This window comes from Cavia porcellus, unplaced genomic scaffold (genome assembly GCF_034190915.1).
Source record: "Cavia porcellus strain 051 isolate PalLab524CR breed Dunkin Hartley unplaced genomic scaffold, mCavPor4.1 scaffold_10, whole genome shotgun sequence".
Taxonomy (NCBI): Eukaryota; Metazoa; Chordata; class Mammalia; order Rodentia; family Caviidae; genus Cavia; species Cavia porcellus.
The window spans coordinates 32,819,588-32,835,631 of NW_026947493.1; the positions used below are offsets into that span (position 1 = coordinate 32,819,588).

At 53.7% G+C, this 16,044-nt stretch overlaps 1 protein-coding gene across 2 annotated transcripts in view; it reads left to right on the forward strand.

Moving 5' to 3' along the window:
* The window catches only part of Nisch (nischarin), a 49,180-nt gene extending 35,868 nt beyond the window's left edge, over positions 1 to 13,312 (forward strand). Inside the window, exons 14-21 of one of the 2 annotated variants that reach the window (XM_003480111.5) lie at positions 4,376 to 4,500; positions 5,396 to 5,445; positions 6,626 to 8,020; positions 9,769 to 10,081; positions 10,349 to 10,505; positions 10,934 to 11,062; positions 11,532 to 11,693; positions 11,992 to 13,312. In XM_003480111.5, coding sequence (XP_003480159.1) covers positions 4,376 to 4,500; positions 5,396 to 5,445; positions 6,626 to 8,020; positions 9,769 to 10,081; positions 10,349 to 10,505; positions 10,934 to 11,062; positions 11,532 to 11,693; positions 11,992 to 12,602 — 2,942 coding nt within the window. In that variant the 3' untranslated portion in view covers positions 12,603 to 13,312. Of the gene's footprint in view, positions 1 to 561; positions 1,721 to 4,375; positions 4,501 to 5,395; positions 5,446 to 6,625; positions 8,021 to 9,768; positions 10,082 to 10,348; positions 10,506 to 10,933; positions 11,063 to 11,531; positions 11,694 to 11,991 lie in introns of those variants that run through there. The other variant, XM_005008270.4, reaches the window with a different exon arrangement.
* Positions 13,313 to 16,044: the final 2,732 nt, after the last annotated feature.

Consider the following 16,044-nt stretch of genomic DNA (forward strand, 5'->3'; position numbering starts at 1 on the left):
CTAACAGCTGCACAGCCCTGCCTGGGCCCCCTGGCTGAACGGGGGCTGGAACTGGGGCTGGGGCTGGGGAGAGATGCTGTCACCTGCTTCCTACAGGGTCAGGCACAGGAGGGCGGGCCGTCTGCAGGCTGGCTCCTTGGGTGGCTTGTGGCGGGGGACACCGAGCCTGATTTCAGATTTGTTACTTGCTGAGTGAGGACCCCCATTGCTCTGGACACCCATAGCTAGTTCTGCTAAGATACCACAAGGTGTCTAACAGGCCCTGAGGCTGCGCTTTGAGTAAACTTGGAGCTGTTGGCTCATGAGGACCAGAGGTGGTCAGCTTCTCTAATGGGATACCAGGCCTCATTAGGTTAAGAGGCTGGAGCCCTAATCCCTGTACGAGGAGCTTTCTTTTATCATTGCCTCATCCATGGCTCTCATGGTATTGCCTCATCCCAAAGCACTGTATTTGTGGGACCAGGATGGGCTGTCTGGGTCCCTGTGGACCCCTGGAGGATCAATCCCTTTCACCTGCCCACTGTCTTAGAGTTTTCAAAGGGCTTTCACCTCTGAACCCAGGCATCCTCGGAGATGAGTGAGTGAAGCAGGTCCTATGAGCGAGTGAAGCAGGCCCTGAGAGAAGAGGGGCAGGTGTGCCATCCCCGAGTGGAGCTGAGGCTCAGGACGCGCAGGGAAGAACACCACCTATCCAGGCTCCTGAAGACACAGAACTTGGCGTGAGGTCTCGGGAAACCAGTTTGCCCCCCTGTTTCAAGAGCCAGAAAAGAATCCCATCCCTTGGTGATCCCACTGGTGGAGATCTCCTAGAGAGAGATAAGATAACTGGGCAGGGAAAGTGAAGTCCACCCTGCAGACGGCCCAGGCTGTGGCATGCACACTGAGGAGGGAAAGGAGAGGCGGCGTGGTCCAGCAGCCTCTTCGGCAGGCCCAGCAGGGAGAGAAGACTGGGTAGCAAGAAGGGAGTCACGCATTTATATTAGGGGAAGCCCGAAGCAGAGCAGTGCCCTGAGACCATGCCAGTGACATGCAGAGGAGAACACGGGAGCGCAGAACTGTGGGCCTTGGTGCCAGCGCGTTTGCTCGATGGCGCTTGTCAAAACCTTGACTGAGAGTTTTTGGTTGGTTTTTTTCAAGTTTTTTGTTTTTGTTTTTTAAACATGAAATGGGTGGGGGATTTGCATCCCTGTGAGGAAACCCCTGACCCTGCCACCTGCATCGAGTCCAGACTCCCCTGTGGGCCCCACAGCCCTGACCACAGCGCCGATGAAGCACGCACACTCAGGGAGGTTCCCAAGGGCAGCGAGGTAGGGGCTGGGGATTTAGCTCAGCGGCATAAGCACCTGCCTTGCAAGCACGCAGTCGTGAGTTTGATCCCTGGTACCGATAAAAAGGAAAAAAAACAAAAACAAAAAAAATCCTTGAACCAAGGGCAGCGAGGTATGCCTGGCCCCAAGGCCAAGGACCCAGCCTGATTCCATGGGCATTTGTTGAGTCAGAGAGATTGAGTGTGTGCCCGGCAAGTGGAGAAGTGGGCAGGCAGGAGGAATGAAGTGTCCCTCAGGGCGGCAGCTGCACCCGGGCCTGCTCGTCTGCCCCTTTCTGCCTGCTCACTTAGGACACTGGAGTGGCTCTGTAGTCTGCCTTCTCCTCCTGGTCACTGGACATTGAGACACTATTCCAGACTTGCACCTTTATAAATAAAACTACAGTGGATGTCTTTGTGTGCACATCTCTTTCCTTTGGGTAAGACATGACCAAAGTCAAATTCCCTTTCTGAGGACTTTTCTGATGTCCCTATTCCATGAGCTGAGTGGCCTTTTTGGACCACTTATTTGTGCAGGCCGCAGTCCAGGAAGGAAGTGGACAGACTGTCCCTGTCTGCATTTCCTCATGTCCAAATGGCTAGGCAGAATGGGGGTAGTGGCAAAAAAAGTTGCTTTTTTTTTTTTCTCTCATGAATATGGAAGAATCCACTTAAGTGTGTATCCGCCTGTGTGTGACTGGGGCTGGTCTGGATAAACAGGAGCTCTTCCTGTGGGAGAGCAGCTTTGCTAACTGCCACTGTTGCTCCAGCCTGATCTCTAGAGGAGAGCATTACTGTCTATTAACTGGACCCTCAGGGGCCTGCCTGAAGAGGGTGCTTTCCAGAAAACACCAGACCTCTGGTCATCACAGGAGCTGTTAACCAACTGTTGAAGCCCCGAAGGATTGTGACTACTAAGAACGAGTGTGCAAAATGCCAGTTGTGGTGTGTGCCTGTAATCCCAGCCCTCGGGAGGCTGAGGCAGGAGGATCGCTGCACGTTTGAGGCCAGCCTGGACTACAAAATGAGTTCAAGGCCAGTCTGAACCCCGTAGTGAAACCTGTCTCAAAAGAAAAAGTGCCCGTTGGTTCTCCAACCAGGTGTGGGGCTGAGAGACAACTGTAGAGAGGAGGTTAAGAGCACGCACTTGAGCTCAGGTTCCCTTTACCTGGCTGTGTGATTTCAAGCAACTTGTAGCTCACTGAAGCTGTTTTCTCAACCATAAAGAGGATACATCTTCGTGGATTCTAAGAGGCACGTTTCCTCCCATGACTGCTCTGAATGTGAGATGCGTCTTTCAGTCAGTGGCATCCCCTAGTTGCTGTCAGCCAGCTGGTATTCGTGATGGAGTCGAGGGAAACCTTCCTTCCGTGGACACCTGCTATGATCAAGATGGCACTTCATCCAAGCGTCTTAGATTTGATAAAATGTGGTAAATAACAAGAGGCACGCATGAGCTAATGCTGGGGAGGCGCTTAGCATTGCTCTTGGCTCAACCACAGTGGTCAATGAGGGCTCCCCTTTTCCATATTCATGGGGGACTCAGACAGTGCCCATGAGGGAATGGGGAGCTGCCTGGGAGATGAGCTGCATCCCTGAGGGAAGCAGGGAGGCACAGTTGGAAGTACTCACCAAAGGTCTGAAATAGTGGTTTGAGCGGAAGTGGTGTCTGAGGTGAACCTTGAAGAGTGGGTGACATCTATAGGAGAAGACAAATTCCTGGGGAAAGGGCAATATAGGGAGAGCCCAGAGGAGGCCCCAGGATGCTTCGTGCATGGCTGTATGCTTGCTGTCATTCCTGCCTTGCAGAGCCCTGCTGCTTCGCTTCGTGAGGGTACTGGGCTTGGGCCACCTGCCTGCCTGACTTTTGGGCAGAGGATTTGAGTCATGTGAGCTGTCCTGTCCTGGGCAGCAACCAGACCTGACAAGGATCTCCTGCCCTGTGCAAATCAGGGTTCCGAGTCACTGCACTGGGCTGTGAGGACTGGTGGCAGCTAGGCTGGGGAAGTAGCCTCCAGCCCCGCTGGACCAGCTTCCTACGGTTAGGAACACGTTAAGCCTTCCCCTCAGCCATTCTGCCCACTCTGGAGTGAAGTAATGGGTCCAGACAAGCCATATTTGTCAAACAGCTTCAATAGAGTATGTGAGTCAGTGCCACTGTCATAGAAGGCGGCCCTGGGGCAGTCAGTGGGGTTCCTGCAGGAACAGGAAGTTGTACTCCCCAGTCCTGGAGGACCTTGAAGCCTTCCAGTGAGGTACATCCTGCTGTATGGATCTGTGAACCCTGCAGAGATGTCAGATCTGGGAATAGGGTCATGTCTGGTCATTTCCTGGGACATTGCTCCAGAAGTGGACACACATAAGGCTCTTGATGGACATCACACCCAGCTGCTCCCAGGAGGTGAGCTGGCTCACACCTGGTGTCCAGTTAAGGTATGGCTAGGCTGCATGGGCAGTTTGAGCTTTGCCAAAGTGAGAGGCAAACCGGTCTCCTGTTTCAACTTACCTTTCTTTGTGCACTAGAGAAGATAAGCATCTTTTCTTGCCACTCTTCTGTGGAATGCCTCTTCGTGTACTTTACAGTCTTTCAATAGAGAGTCTGACACCTCACACTCATTTTTTTAAATCTCTAAGAGTTCTTTTAAAAGATAGACACTTGGTTAAATATTGCCAGCACATTTTTCTGTTTGATTTTGCCTTATCTTTGTTTTTAAAATCCATGTACTTGGGGCTGAGGATCATGAGTTTGATCCCCGGTACCGATAAAAAGAAAAAAGAAAAGAAAAAAAAAATCCATGTACTCAAGTTTGATTTTTTTCATAGTCACAATTAGTGTTTCTTCTTTGGTATGTATTCTCAGAAAGCCTCTCTCTGTGCCCTGAGATTAAAGAAGCAGTCATTGGTTCATTCTTGAGTTGTTGGGGATTTCAGCTTGGCCAGTTTCCTCTCTTACCATGTGTTGGCTTTGGGGTCTGACTGGCCCCTGGCCAGGCTAGTAGCCTGAGGCCAGCCCCTTGTTGAAGGGCTGCTCTCCCCGCCCGCCTGCCCCCTCCCACTTCATCTCTGCAGGAGTCATGTTCGTGCAGGAGGAGGCTCTGGCCAGCAGCCTCTCATCTACGGACAGTCTGGTTCCCGAAGACCGGCCCATTGCCCAGGGCTACTCTGATTCCCTGGAGTCCATCCCTGCGGGACAGGTAATGCCTCTGTCTGCTTCTGGGCTTAGTGTACTCTGCTTGGCCACTGTCTTTTGGAGGTGTCTGGTTGAGTTCTTGACAAAGCAAGCAGTTAAGGGTCTGTATTCACGTACTTCTCTCCGTGTATGTTTGTGTCTCTTCCCCTCTGCCTCTTCCCTGCCTCCTCTGTATCTGTTTGTCACATGGGAACAGGCACTGCTCTCTCATTGGGCCCTGGAGGCAGGGGAAGGGCAAGCACCTTGATGCTGCGAGAGGAAACTGCCTTGGGGAAGCCAGATCCAAAGGAGAGCTTCCCTCCCGCATGGCATGTAGGAGCCACTCTGCCCCTTCTCTCATGTCACCCAATATGACCTTGGGACTCCCTCTATAGTGACTTCTCAGTCTTCTGGAGCATATCCCTGTGCCCTGGAAAAGGGGGTGGGGGGAGTGAGAGTGGCTGCTGGTGTCCCTGCAGGCCAGTACCTGCACATTCCTGCAAGACACTGGGGTGGTTTGCAGAGTTTTTGTCTATTCCCAGCTGTCCCTCCCCGGGGTCACACAGCAAGAAATTCCTAGGCCAGGGATTTGCCAGGGCTACACCTCCACTCTTTCCAGGAGGCCAGACCAAATCGGTGATCCAGAGAGCCCTGGATTCCAGCCCTCACTGAGAGTGGTGTCAGGCTTTGGCCTTGGGTTGGGGGTGTGGACTCAGGTCAGATGGATTGGGGTGGGAATCAGTCGCAGCCCTGCTGTCTATTGGCAGGTAACTGGAAGCACGAGCCCCAGGCCCTAAGTGGAGTGTGGGAGCAGTGAGGGTCCTCCACAGACAGCCCAGTGCCTAGCGCAGGCCCACACCCGGTTAATGCATGGGAGTGGCCACAGCAGGTCAGGCTGATTGCATTTTCTTTTCTATCAGGCAGCTTCCAGTGATTTGAGGGACGTACCAGGAGCCATTGGTGGTGCAAGGTAAGGAGGAAGTTGAGTACACTTTCTAAGCCTGGTGGCTACACTGTATTCAAGCTCTCGGCTGCAGGTGAGGGGTAATAAGTTGGTGGGAGTCCTGCAGAACTATCTCTCTCTTTAATGACAGGTGAGATGGACTCTTGTCTATTTCCGTAAACTGCCTTATTCATGTTATCTTACACAAGGGGTTGCAAGATCAAGAGTGGTTTGGTCAGCAGTCTCTTATAGTCTACGAACTAAGGATGATAGTTACTTTGGTTGGTTGGTTGGTTTGTTGGGTTTTTGCAGTATTGGGAATTGAACCCAAGGCCTTCACACTGAACTGCATCCTCAGTCCTTTTATTTTTTATCTTGAGAAGGGTTTTGCTTAGTGACTAAATTATCCAGCTGGGCTCAAAATTGCAGTCCTCCTGCCTCAGCCTCACAGAATGCAGTGTACAGGTATATACACTGTGCCCAAAATGATTGTTCTTTGTTTTATTTTTTTTAGACACGGTGTTACTGTACAGTTCAGGCTGGCCCTGATCTTTGTAGCCCAGGCTGGCCTCAAACTCACAGCAATCCTCTTGCCTTGGCCTCCCAAGGGTTGGTATTATAGGCATGCACCACCATACCTGGCCTCATTTCTTAAGAAGATTCTTGGATTAAGGGTCCCTGGAGTCATGAAATACTAACTGGCCTTTTACAGCAGTTTTCCATTTCTTGTTATACATGCAAGGGCTGTAGTGGCCAGAAGGAGGTGGTATTTAAACTTGAAGGCCCTAAGACATCACCCAGCCCACTTCTCTGTCCCTAGAGGCCACTGGAGCCCCTAGAAGAGAGCTCTTATAATATAATAAGTGGGTTCTTATTATATTAAGAGCTCTTGGAGTGCTCACTGTCTCTAGAGCCCATCGTAGCATCCACACAGGGAGCAGTCTTTGGGGTGCTCCAGAGGAGCCAGTGTGGTCTGGCAGGGCTGTGCTGATTGGCTGCAGTCTGCCCATGAAATCTTGCTTTCTTGACTAAAGCAGGCCATCCCAACCCTGTGGCTGTCAGCACCATGCCCTCCTTCTGAGAACAGGCTCAACTGTGTAAGAGGATTAGGGGACCCATCAGTTGGTCTCTTGGGACCAGGGTGCAGCAGTAGGCTCAGGGACAGGTGGGCAGCGGAGCGTTGCTGACGCAGCTTCTCCCTGCACAGCCCAGAGCACATGGAGCCGGAGGTGCAGGTGGTGCCTGGGTCCGGCCAGATCATCTTCCTACCCTTCACCTGCATAGGCTACACGGCCACCAACCAGGACTTCATCCAGCGCCTGAGCACACTGATCCGCCAGGCCATCGAGCGGCAGCTGCCTGCCTGGATCGAGGCAGCAAACCAGCAAGAGGAGGGGCAGGGTGAGCAGGGTGAGGAGGACGACGACGAGGACGAGGAGGATGTTGCTGAGAACCGCTACTTTGAAATGGGGCCTCCAGACACAGAGGAAGAGGAGGGCGGCCAGGGGGAGGAGGATGAGGATGAGGACGAGGAGGCCGAGGAGGAGCGCCTGGCCCTAGAGTGGGCGCTGGGTACAGATGAGGACTTCTTGCTGGAGCACATCCGCATCCTCAAAGTGCTGTGGTGCTTCCTGATTCATGTGCAGGGCAGCATCCGCCAGTTTGCCGCCTGCCTCGTGCTCACAGACTTTGGTATTGCCGTCTTTGAGATCCCACACCAGGAGTCACGCGGCAGCAGCCAGCACATTCTCTCGTCGCTGCGCTTTGTCTTCTGCTTCCCCCATGGCGACCTCACTGAGTTTGGGTTCCTCATGCCAGAGCTGTGTCTGGTGCTCAAAGTGCGGCATAGTGAAAACACACTCTTCATCATCTCTGATGCCACCAACCTGCACGAGTTCCATTCTGACCTGCGCTCCTGCTTCGCCCCCCAGCACATGGCCATGCTGTGCAGCCCCATCCTCTATGGCAGCCACACCAGTCTGCAGGAGTTCCTGTGCCAGCTGCTGACCTTCTATAAGGTGGCTGGTGGCTGCCAGGAGCGCAGCCAGGGCTGCTTCCCAGTCTACCTGGTCTACAGTGACAAACGAATGGTGCAGACGGCCGCTGGGGACTACTCGGGCAACATTGAGTGGGCCAGCTGCACACTCTGCTCAGCCGTGCGGCGCTCCTGCTGTGCACCCTCCGAAGCCGTCAAGTCTGCTGCCATCCCCTACTGGCTGCTGCTTACACCCCAGCACCTCAATGTCATCAAGGCTGATTTCAACCCCATGCCCAACCGAGGTACCCACAACTGCCGCAACCGCAACAGCTTCAAACTCAGCCGTGTGCCGCTCTCCACTGTCCTGCTGGACCCCACACGCAGCTGCACACAGCCCAGGGGCGCCTTTGCTGATGGCCATGTGCTCGAGCTGCTTGTTGGTTACCGCTTTGTCACTGCCATCTTCGTGTTGCCGCATGAGAAGTTCCACTTCCTGCGCATATACAACCAGCTGCGAGCCTCACTGCAGGACTTGAAGACTGTGGTCATTGCCAAGAGCTCCACAAATGGGGCCAGACCCCAGAGCCCTCCAGTGGATGGCCAGCCTGCTGAAGGCAAGGCCAGGTGAGACCAAGTACAGGTTCCTGGGCCTGGGGAGAGCCGGGGTGTGTGTGTGTGTGTGTGTGTGTGTGTGTGTGTGTGTGTGTGTGTGCGCACGCGTGCGCGTGTACCTCCACTCTGGCTTCACTCCAGCTCTTGAGTGCCCCTGGAATCGCCCTTACTCCTATAGACTTGGTACTCAGCTGCCGCTTAGCTTCCAGTACTTCAGAAGAGCCTCGAGAAGGCTGTTCTTTCACGAGAACAGGTAGACCCAGGCTTCTTCCACCCACACAGTACTGGGCAGCATGTGACTTTGGAGGTTCCTCCCCAAAGAAACTTAGGTGCTAAAAGGAGCAGATCATGGCTGGGCGTGGTGGCTCACGCCTGTAATCCCAGCACTCTGGAGGCTGAGGCAGGAGGATCCTTGCAAGTTCGAGACCAGCCTGGGCTACAAAGTGAGCTCAAGACCAGCCTGAACTGCATAGCAAGACCCTGTCTCAAAAAAGACAAAAAAAAAAAAAAAGGCAGATCAGCGTGAATTGGGTGGGTCCTCTAGTCCAAAGCCCCATTCTTCTGGAAAGATGCGGGTATTGACAGGGAAGGAGTTGGCAGCCCAGTCCTCCTGCTCCCTCCTTGTCCCCCATTTCCTGCTCCTATTCCACAGAGCCTGGCTATTCCTGGACTCCGTCCTGGGTTTCCCTCTGGAAACCTGGGGGTGAGGGTAAAAGAGGGCCCATGTTAGGACCCAGACAGCTTGAGCCCACCTGGATCATAAGAAGGACCTTGTGCCCAAGTAGGTAGCCCTGCATCCTGTTGCTGAGTTTCCTCGGCCACTCCCACTTGAGTAAAAAGCCTTTTATTTGTCTACCTCCCTGTCCCCTGAGACACAGTCTAGCTTATGTTCTCCCATCCTGGTAGACAGCATCCCCTTAGCGTCTCATGGGCTGTGCCACCCCTCTCTGAGCCCATCTTGGTCTGATGCTCTTCAAGAGCTCTCTACCTGTTCCCAGCTGAATTTGGTGACCCCAGTGATTGACTCATTTCCCCACCCCTGGGGAGGCTTCAGCAGTGGGCACCTTGTCTTCACTTCCCCGTCACCCCAGTCTGGCTGGCTCCTGCCTACACAGAACACATGCAGAGCCCTATAGCAGATGCCTGGGTATCTAGCCAAATGCAGGATACAGCCCCAGGGATCTCAGCAGCCAAACTAGGGCCAGTTGAGAAGATGACACCTAAGGAGCTCCCTCTGCAGCAGCTGGCTTCAGAGAGGACCCTCTCAGCTTCCTTGGTATACAGGTTCTGACCATTATTTAGTCTAGTGTCTGGAACCAAGCAGTTCATGTGTAATGGTGGCAGTGTCTAATAGCTTGGGCCACCTGAGGACCCCCCCAGAGGCAAACAGCAGTTTTGAGAGTTTGGTTCTTAACTCTGCCAGCACCCATGCACATTACTCTAGTCGGCACTCAAGACCCTGGAATTTTTCTGCCACTTTGTCAAAAGTTCCCGATCTATGGGCCACAGTGTCTATTACATGCATTTGGCTGGCCCAGTAAGACCCATTCTGTCCCTGTGTGCCCATCTCCTCCCCAAGAGGAAAGGCTTTTCTCTGCTGTTTGTCCTAAAGAAGCTGGTGACCAAGTCTCCGGTAACCCATGGAGTGGTATGTGATGCACACCATGATCCTCACCTTCCGAGGTGCACAGTGTGTACGTGGTATGATTCTGCAGGCCCACACATTAATGTGATGTTTCTTGGGGGATTGGGAGATACAGGGATGACCAGCGTCCCCAGGAAGGCCCTGCAAAGGCTACAGCCCTAGCCCCAGCCCCAGCTCCAGCTTCAACCTCAGCAGAGGCCCAGGCACCACCTCCAGCCCCAGCAGAGGCTTCAGCTCCAGCTCTGGTCCCCGAGGAGGCTCCAGTAGAGACCCCACCTCCAGCCCAGTACCCAAGCGAGCAGCTGATCCAGTCCACCTCAGAGGAGAACCAGATCCCCTTGCACCTGCCTGTCTGCCCATCTCTTCAGCACATTGCCAGCCTGCAGGGCAAGGCTGTCATCGAGCTCTTCCACAGCAGCATTGCCGAGGTAGCAGTCCACACCTGGTCACACCTGGATAGGAAGGTGTCTGTCCCGGGTGAGGCAGGACTTCCCTTGAGTTTCTGTGACATGATTTGAGGATGTGGGTTGGAGGTCCTGAGCTGCCCTCTCTGTTACTCCCTTTAGCTGAGAGGAGCTTCCCACCTTGCTCCATCTGAGGCCTTGGGCATGTGCAGGTCACCCGGGCAGTGTGGGTGGTGGTGCCTAACCTGCCCCGCTCTCGTTCAGGCCCACACCCCACCCCTCTTTGTCCAGGTTGAAAATGAGGAGCTGAGGCACCTCCTGTGGTCATCAGTAGTGTTCTACCAGACCCCAGGGCTGGAGGTGACCGCCTGTGTGCTGCTGTCTACCAAGGCTGTGTACTTCGTGCTGCACGATGGCCTCCGCCGCTACTTCTCAGAGCCACTGCAGGGTAGGACCAGGCTCGCTGTCATGCAGGGGCTCGTGGCATGCATGCAGAGGGGCTGCTCTGGCCTGGGAGTCTGTCTAAGGAAAAGGGGATGACAGCAGCGCTTGCAGCACTTCCTTCCTGGAGCTGTCGTGAGGACTGAAGGCGCACACTGTGCTGGGACCCAGCGAATACTGGGACCTGGCTATGAGAGGGACTGGGCAGCCTCTGCCCCTCGGGGCCTCTGTAGGAGCCTTATTCACTTCTCGGCTCTTCAGAGCCAAGAGAGGCTCAGACCTCAGACCGAGCTGCATTTGAAGCCTTGCATGTGTGCAGGTGGTGGCAGCTCCTCACCAGGTGACCCAATCCTGTCGGACATGCTGCACATCTGGGACCCTTGTGCTCGCCTGCCATAGCCACTGTCACCCTCAGTCCCTTTCTCTCCATGGCAGATTTCTGGCATCAGAAAAACACTGACTACAACAACAGTCCCTTCCACATCTCCCAGTGCTTTGTGCTTAAACTCAGTGACCTGCAGTCAGTCAATGTTGGCCTTTTTGACCAGCACTTCCGGCTGACGGGTGAGTGACCCCCCTGTGCCTTGTGTGATCTTGGATGAAGGCCAGTGGGCTTCCACTTCCATGTGTGGATACATTTATCATAGACAGAGTTATCTCCCTGTTTCCAGGCCAGTCAGCTGAGTGGGAGGAAGCAGCTTCAGGAACTGCTGAGATTGCAGGACTTGCGCCCCAGGGCTCTAGACAGGAGGTGGGGTATGCAGCCAGCACCAGAACTGAGGTCTAGTAGGCACTGGGCTGGGGCAGGATGTTTCTGACTCACACTTCCTGAAGAGAGATAGCTGAGCTCTTTCCCTAATGCCTGTGGATCCCCTTCCAGAAAAATGTCTCATCCCTTCCTGTCTGAGGAATGACAGCCTCTCCAGACCCCATGATGCTCTCCCACATGGGTTCTCCCATGGCTGGCTTTCGGGGGCGGATACCTGCCAGAGAGGTGGTGGTCTGTGGCTGTGACACACCCCTTCTTGCGCAGGCTCCTCCCCAGCACAGGTGGTCACATGTCTGACTCGGGACAGCTACCTGACGCACTGCTTTCTGCAGCATCTCATGCTCGTGCTTTCCTCCCTGGAGCGCACACCCTCACCTGAGCCTGTAGACAAAGACTTCTACTCGGAGTTTGGGAACAAGACCACAGGTACTCTGTCCAGTTCAGACCTCAGACCAGAATCTCTCTGCCCTAGATCCCTCTCTGCCTCTGCTTTTTTCTCTTGCCTCACTTAGCTGACCAGGATGTGGTGTGGGCCTTTCTGTTTTCATCCTAACCATCCTTCAGCCATCCAGGCATATAGTGTCAGCCCTTGGCTGCTGGCTTGGGGCCCTCACAGGATCGACAGCGTGGAGTGCCCGCCATTGCTGGCTTACGGCTGCTGGCACTCCTGGCCCCACCACAGGCCAGTCCGAGGCTGCAGCCCTGGTAGCATCTTTCTCTGCAGGGAAGATGGAGAACTATGAGCTGATCCACTCGAGTCGTGTCAAGTTCACTTACCCCAGCGAGGAGGAGGTTGGGGACCTAACATACATTGTGGCCCAGAAGACAGCTGATCCAGACAAGGCCCCAACCCCCAGCATTCTCCTGTACGTGCAGGCCTTCCTGGTGGGCCCACTGCCACCAGGGCGCTGCCGGAGCCCCCTGCGCCCCAAGACACTCCTGCTCACCAGCACGGAGCTCTTTCTTTTGGATGAGGACTATATCCACTACCCTCTGCCTGAGTTTGCCAAAGAGCCACCACAGAGGGACAGGTACCGGCTAGATGATGGCCGCCGTGTCCGAGATTTGGACCGCATCCTCATGGGCTACCAGCCCTACCCACAGGCTCTCACCCTTGTCTTTGATGATATGCAGGGCCATGACCTCATGGGTTGTGTCACCCTGGACCATTTCGGAGAGGTGCCGTGTGGTTCCGCCAGAGCAGGCCAGGGCCATGAGATCCAGTGGCAGGTGTTTGTCCCCAGCGCTGAGAGCCGAGAGAAGCTCATCTCACTGTTGGCCCGCCAGTGGGAGGCCCTGTGTGGCCGGGAGCTGCCCGTGGAGCTTACTGGCTAGCTCTTCTGCCAAGTCTAGCCCAGTGCCTACAAAGAACAGGGAAGCAGGCTCTCTTTGTTCTCTTAGAAGTATTTTCTCTGCTCCCTTTTGGTATCTTAATTTGACAGTCCCTGTGAGAATGTGAACATGTGTGTTCAGTTAATTCTGTCCAGGGCTGGAAATGAGAATGCCGTTACCCCCCCCCAGGCCTGTGACTCAGCCTTCCATGTGCTGCCCACCCCAGAGTGACACAACAGGCACATCAGCATTGTGTCACTGTGTGCCATTGTTAACGTGTGCAGCTGTGGATCTGACCAACTCCCCTGTCCTTTGTCACTGTTGCTATCATTGTGGGCATTTTGCTGCTAATCATGAAGCTGGTAGCAGAGAGTATGTTGGAAGCTCCCGCCCCATGCAGCCATGGTGGACACCTGTAATCCTAGCATTTGGGAAGCTAAGGCAAGAGGATCACCCAGCGTTTGAGGCCAGCCTCAGCAACATAGTGAGTTCAAGGCTGGCCTAGATTACATAGTGAGTCTCTGTTTTAAAAAAAAAAAGAAAAGAAAAGAAAAAAAGTGAAGGCCTCCTGTGGTCCAAACAAGAGGAAGATCCTGATAGGCCAGTCCAGCAGCCTTGGGGCTGCCGTGGGTTGTGGGGTTCCTAGAGCTACTGGCACCAAGAGTGATTCCTGTTGTCTATTTTCTCTATTCCAATAAAGCAGTTTGACATGGTCTGGGTCTTCCAAGCCAAGGTTCCAGAAGGACCTCAGCCAGGATGTGTTCAGCACAGGGCGGGGGATGGTACGCTGTGGACACGAGGGCAAGGAGTCGGGTGGGAGGGGCAGAGAGCATCCCTCCTTGAGCCTGAGGGTGGGGACTTCTCTGGATGGGCTATGTGGACCTGTGGCCTGGGACAAACCGAGAGAGTGCATTGAACCCCTCGGGGTACCCCCAACACACCAGCCCTCTGACCCTCTGCCAGCTCCTCAGCTCGTCCTGCACCTGGGCCCAAAACCCCTGAAGCCATAGCCCATTGTGAGGAGCATCGTGGGTCTGGGATCACTTTTGGGAGGTGTCTCACTGAGAAGGTTCTGGCCCTTGAATGGCACTGAGGGAGGCAGGTCCCTTGCCTGTGCCTCACTTCCTGTCCCAGACTGGTTGAGTTCAGAGCACTCTCTAGAAGCAGGGCAGGGTCCCCACTCACCTCGCCTGCTTGCTCAGCAGCTTCAGCCCCTGGGGTTGAGCTACAGAAGAGCTGAGCTACTTTGGACAAGCTGCCTGGCCCCTCTGAGCCTTGATTTCCTACCCTCACCCTCCCAAAGGTGGCCAATAAAAGTAACCAACTCCCTTTACCTAGTCATTTCGCACATCTGTACCAAGGCAGTGCCACCCGAACTCCCACAGCTGGCATTCCAGGATTGAGGAGACAAATTCAGCGCTGCACAGTAGCCTGTCCTGTGCAGCTATATGAAGTGGGCGGATTGAAAGCTTGAGAACAGGGGCTGGGGATTTAGCTCAGCGGCATAAGCGCCTGCCTTGCAAGCAGGCGGTCGTGAGTTCGATCCCTGGTACCAATAAAAACGAAAAAGACAAAAAAAAAAAAAAAAAGAAAGCTTGAGAACAGCCTGGGCAATTTAGCAAAACCCTCTCTCAATATATATATATACTATACATTAATCTGTCATAAAGATAAACTGGAAACTGGGCATGGTGGTGCATACTTGTGACCCCAGGACTCTGCAGGCTGTGGCAAGAGGATTGTCACACATTCAAGGCCAGCCAAAACTATAGCTTTCTCAACCAAACAAATGAAAGAAGTTATCTGTCGGAACACAAATGCACCTGGAAACCATGTTTCGATGAATCAAACACAAGCTCAAATATGTTTTCTCTTATATGAGAAACCCAAATTTTCAATAGCCAAATGAAAGATAATAGGAAGTAGGAAGATAGAACTTTCTCAAAAGAAAGGGGATCAAGGTGAAGAGAAAGGATGGAAAGGAAATAAGGGGGGGCTGGGGATTTAGCTCAGCAGCATAAGTGCCTGCCTTGCAAACAGGCAGTCGTGAGTTCCATCCCTCATACCGATAAAAACGAAAAAGACAAAAGGAAGAAAGGAAATAAGGGAATCAATATGTAAACATTTTTTAAATATATATATATATATATATATATATATATATATTTGAGGGGTGTGTACTGGAGATCAAACCCAGGGCCTTCACATCCCCAGGCTTTTTTTAAATTTTGAGAGAGGTTCTTGCCCATGCTGACCTTCAACTTGGGAACTTTATGCCTCAGCCTCCCAAGTGCTGGGGTTACAGGGCAGGGATGCAGCTCAGCGGTAGAGCGCCCTAGGTTCAGCCTTTGGTGTCTGGGGGGTGGGATAAATGAGCCAGCCCCAGCTTATGGCCAGTGCTGATGAAGGTGGAGCCAGGTGACCCTCCCTGCAGCCTGGGAGCTGAACCAGTTTCTTTCATTAAAAAAAAAAAAAAACCTGGGCTGGGGGTGTGGCTCGGTAATGGCACCATTTAAAAAAAAATCCTTCTTGAGTTTAGCCAAGTTTATTTTAATGAAGAAAATGATTATCAAATTGGCCCACCCTCAGAACCAAAGAGGTTCTGAGAGCTCCAGGCAATGAGTTAGGCAGCACCACAATGAGGGGCAGATAAGGTATGAGCTGGTTAACAGCCCACAGGTGCCTGCTGCTCCAGGCTGGGATTGAACTCCTTATTGATCTGACCTGTGGGGCAGGCGTGGAACTTGATGCAAACCCACGCGGCTGCCTGTGCCTTCCTGTAACACCCACCCTGAAGCTGCATCTGCACAGAGGAGGCTGTGTAGGACTGGGGTGACAGCTGGGACCGCAGGAACTACAGTTAGAAAAGCCTAGGCAGCTGGAGCAGAGTGGGGGGCATCGGAGAGGCTTGCTGCTGGGTGCTGTCTTGGAGGGCAGCTACAGGGGCAGCTGCTGAGTGCAGGAGGAATGGCGGTGTGGCTGTCATGGAGGGCGCAGGCCAACCGGTGGAGCACTGAGGGTCAAAAGATTGCCTAGCCAACAGTCTGTAGGCACACACACGCTTAGCTAGAAGGCTGAGGAAAGAGCAGATGCCAGTCTGAAGGCTGCCCAACCACCACCGAAACCCCAAAATCTCTGAGTGAGAAATGTGGGCTCTGAAGATGGGGCAGGTTGTAAAATCTGAGTGAAAAATGTGGGCTCTGCAGGTGGGGCAGGTTGTTACATTTGCATCTGAATTCACTTCAGAATCTCTGATGGAGCCAAGCAGGTGACTGACAGTGGGCTTGGGCTTCCAGGTGGGAATTCTTCTGGAGGGTCTTGGGCCAGGAAGCCCTGAGCAAGGTCCCTGACCATCCATGCAGGGGTCAGTGGCCAGCGCCTTCCCTTCCGCCTGCAGACTGCTGATATGCAGGAGGAAATCCTGGCAGGTTCCTGTCGGGGTGGG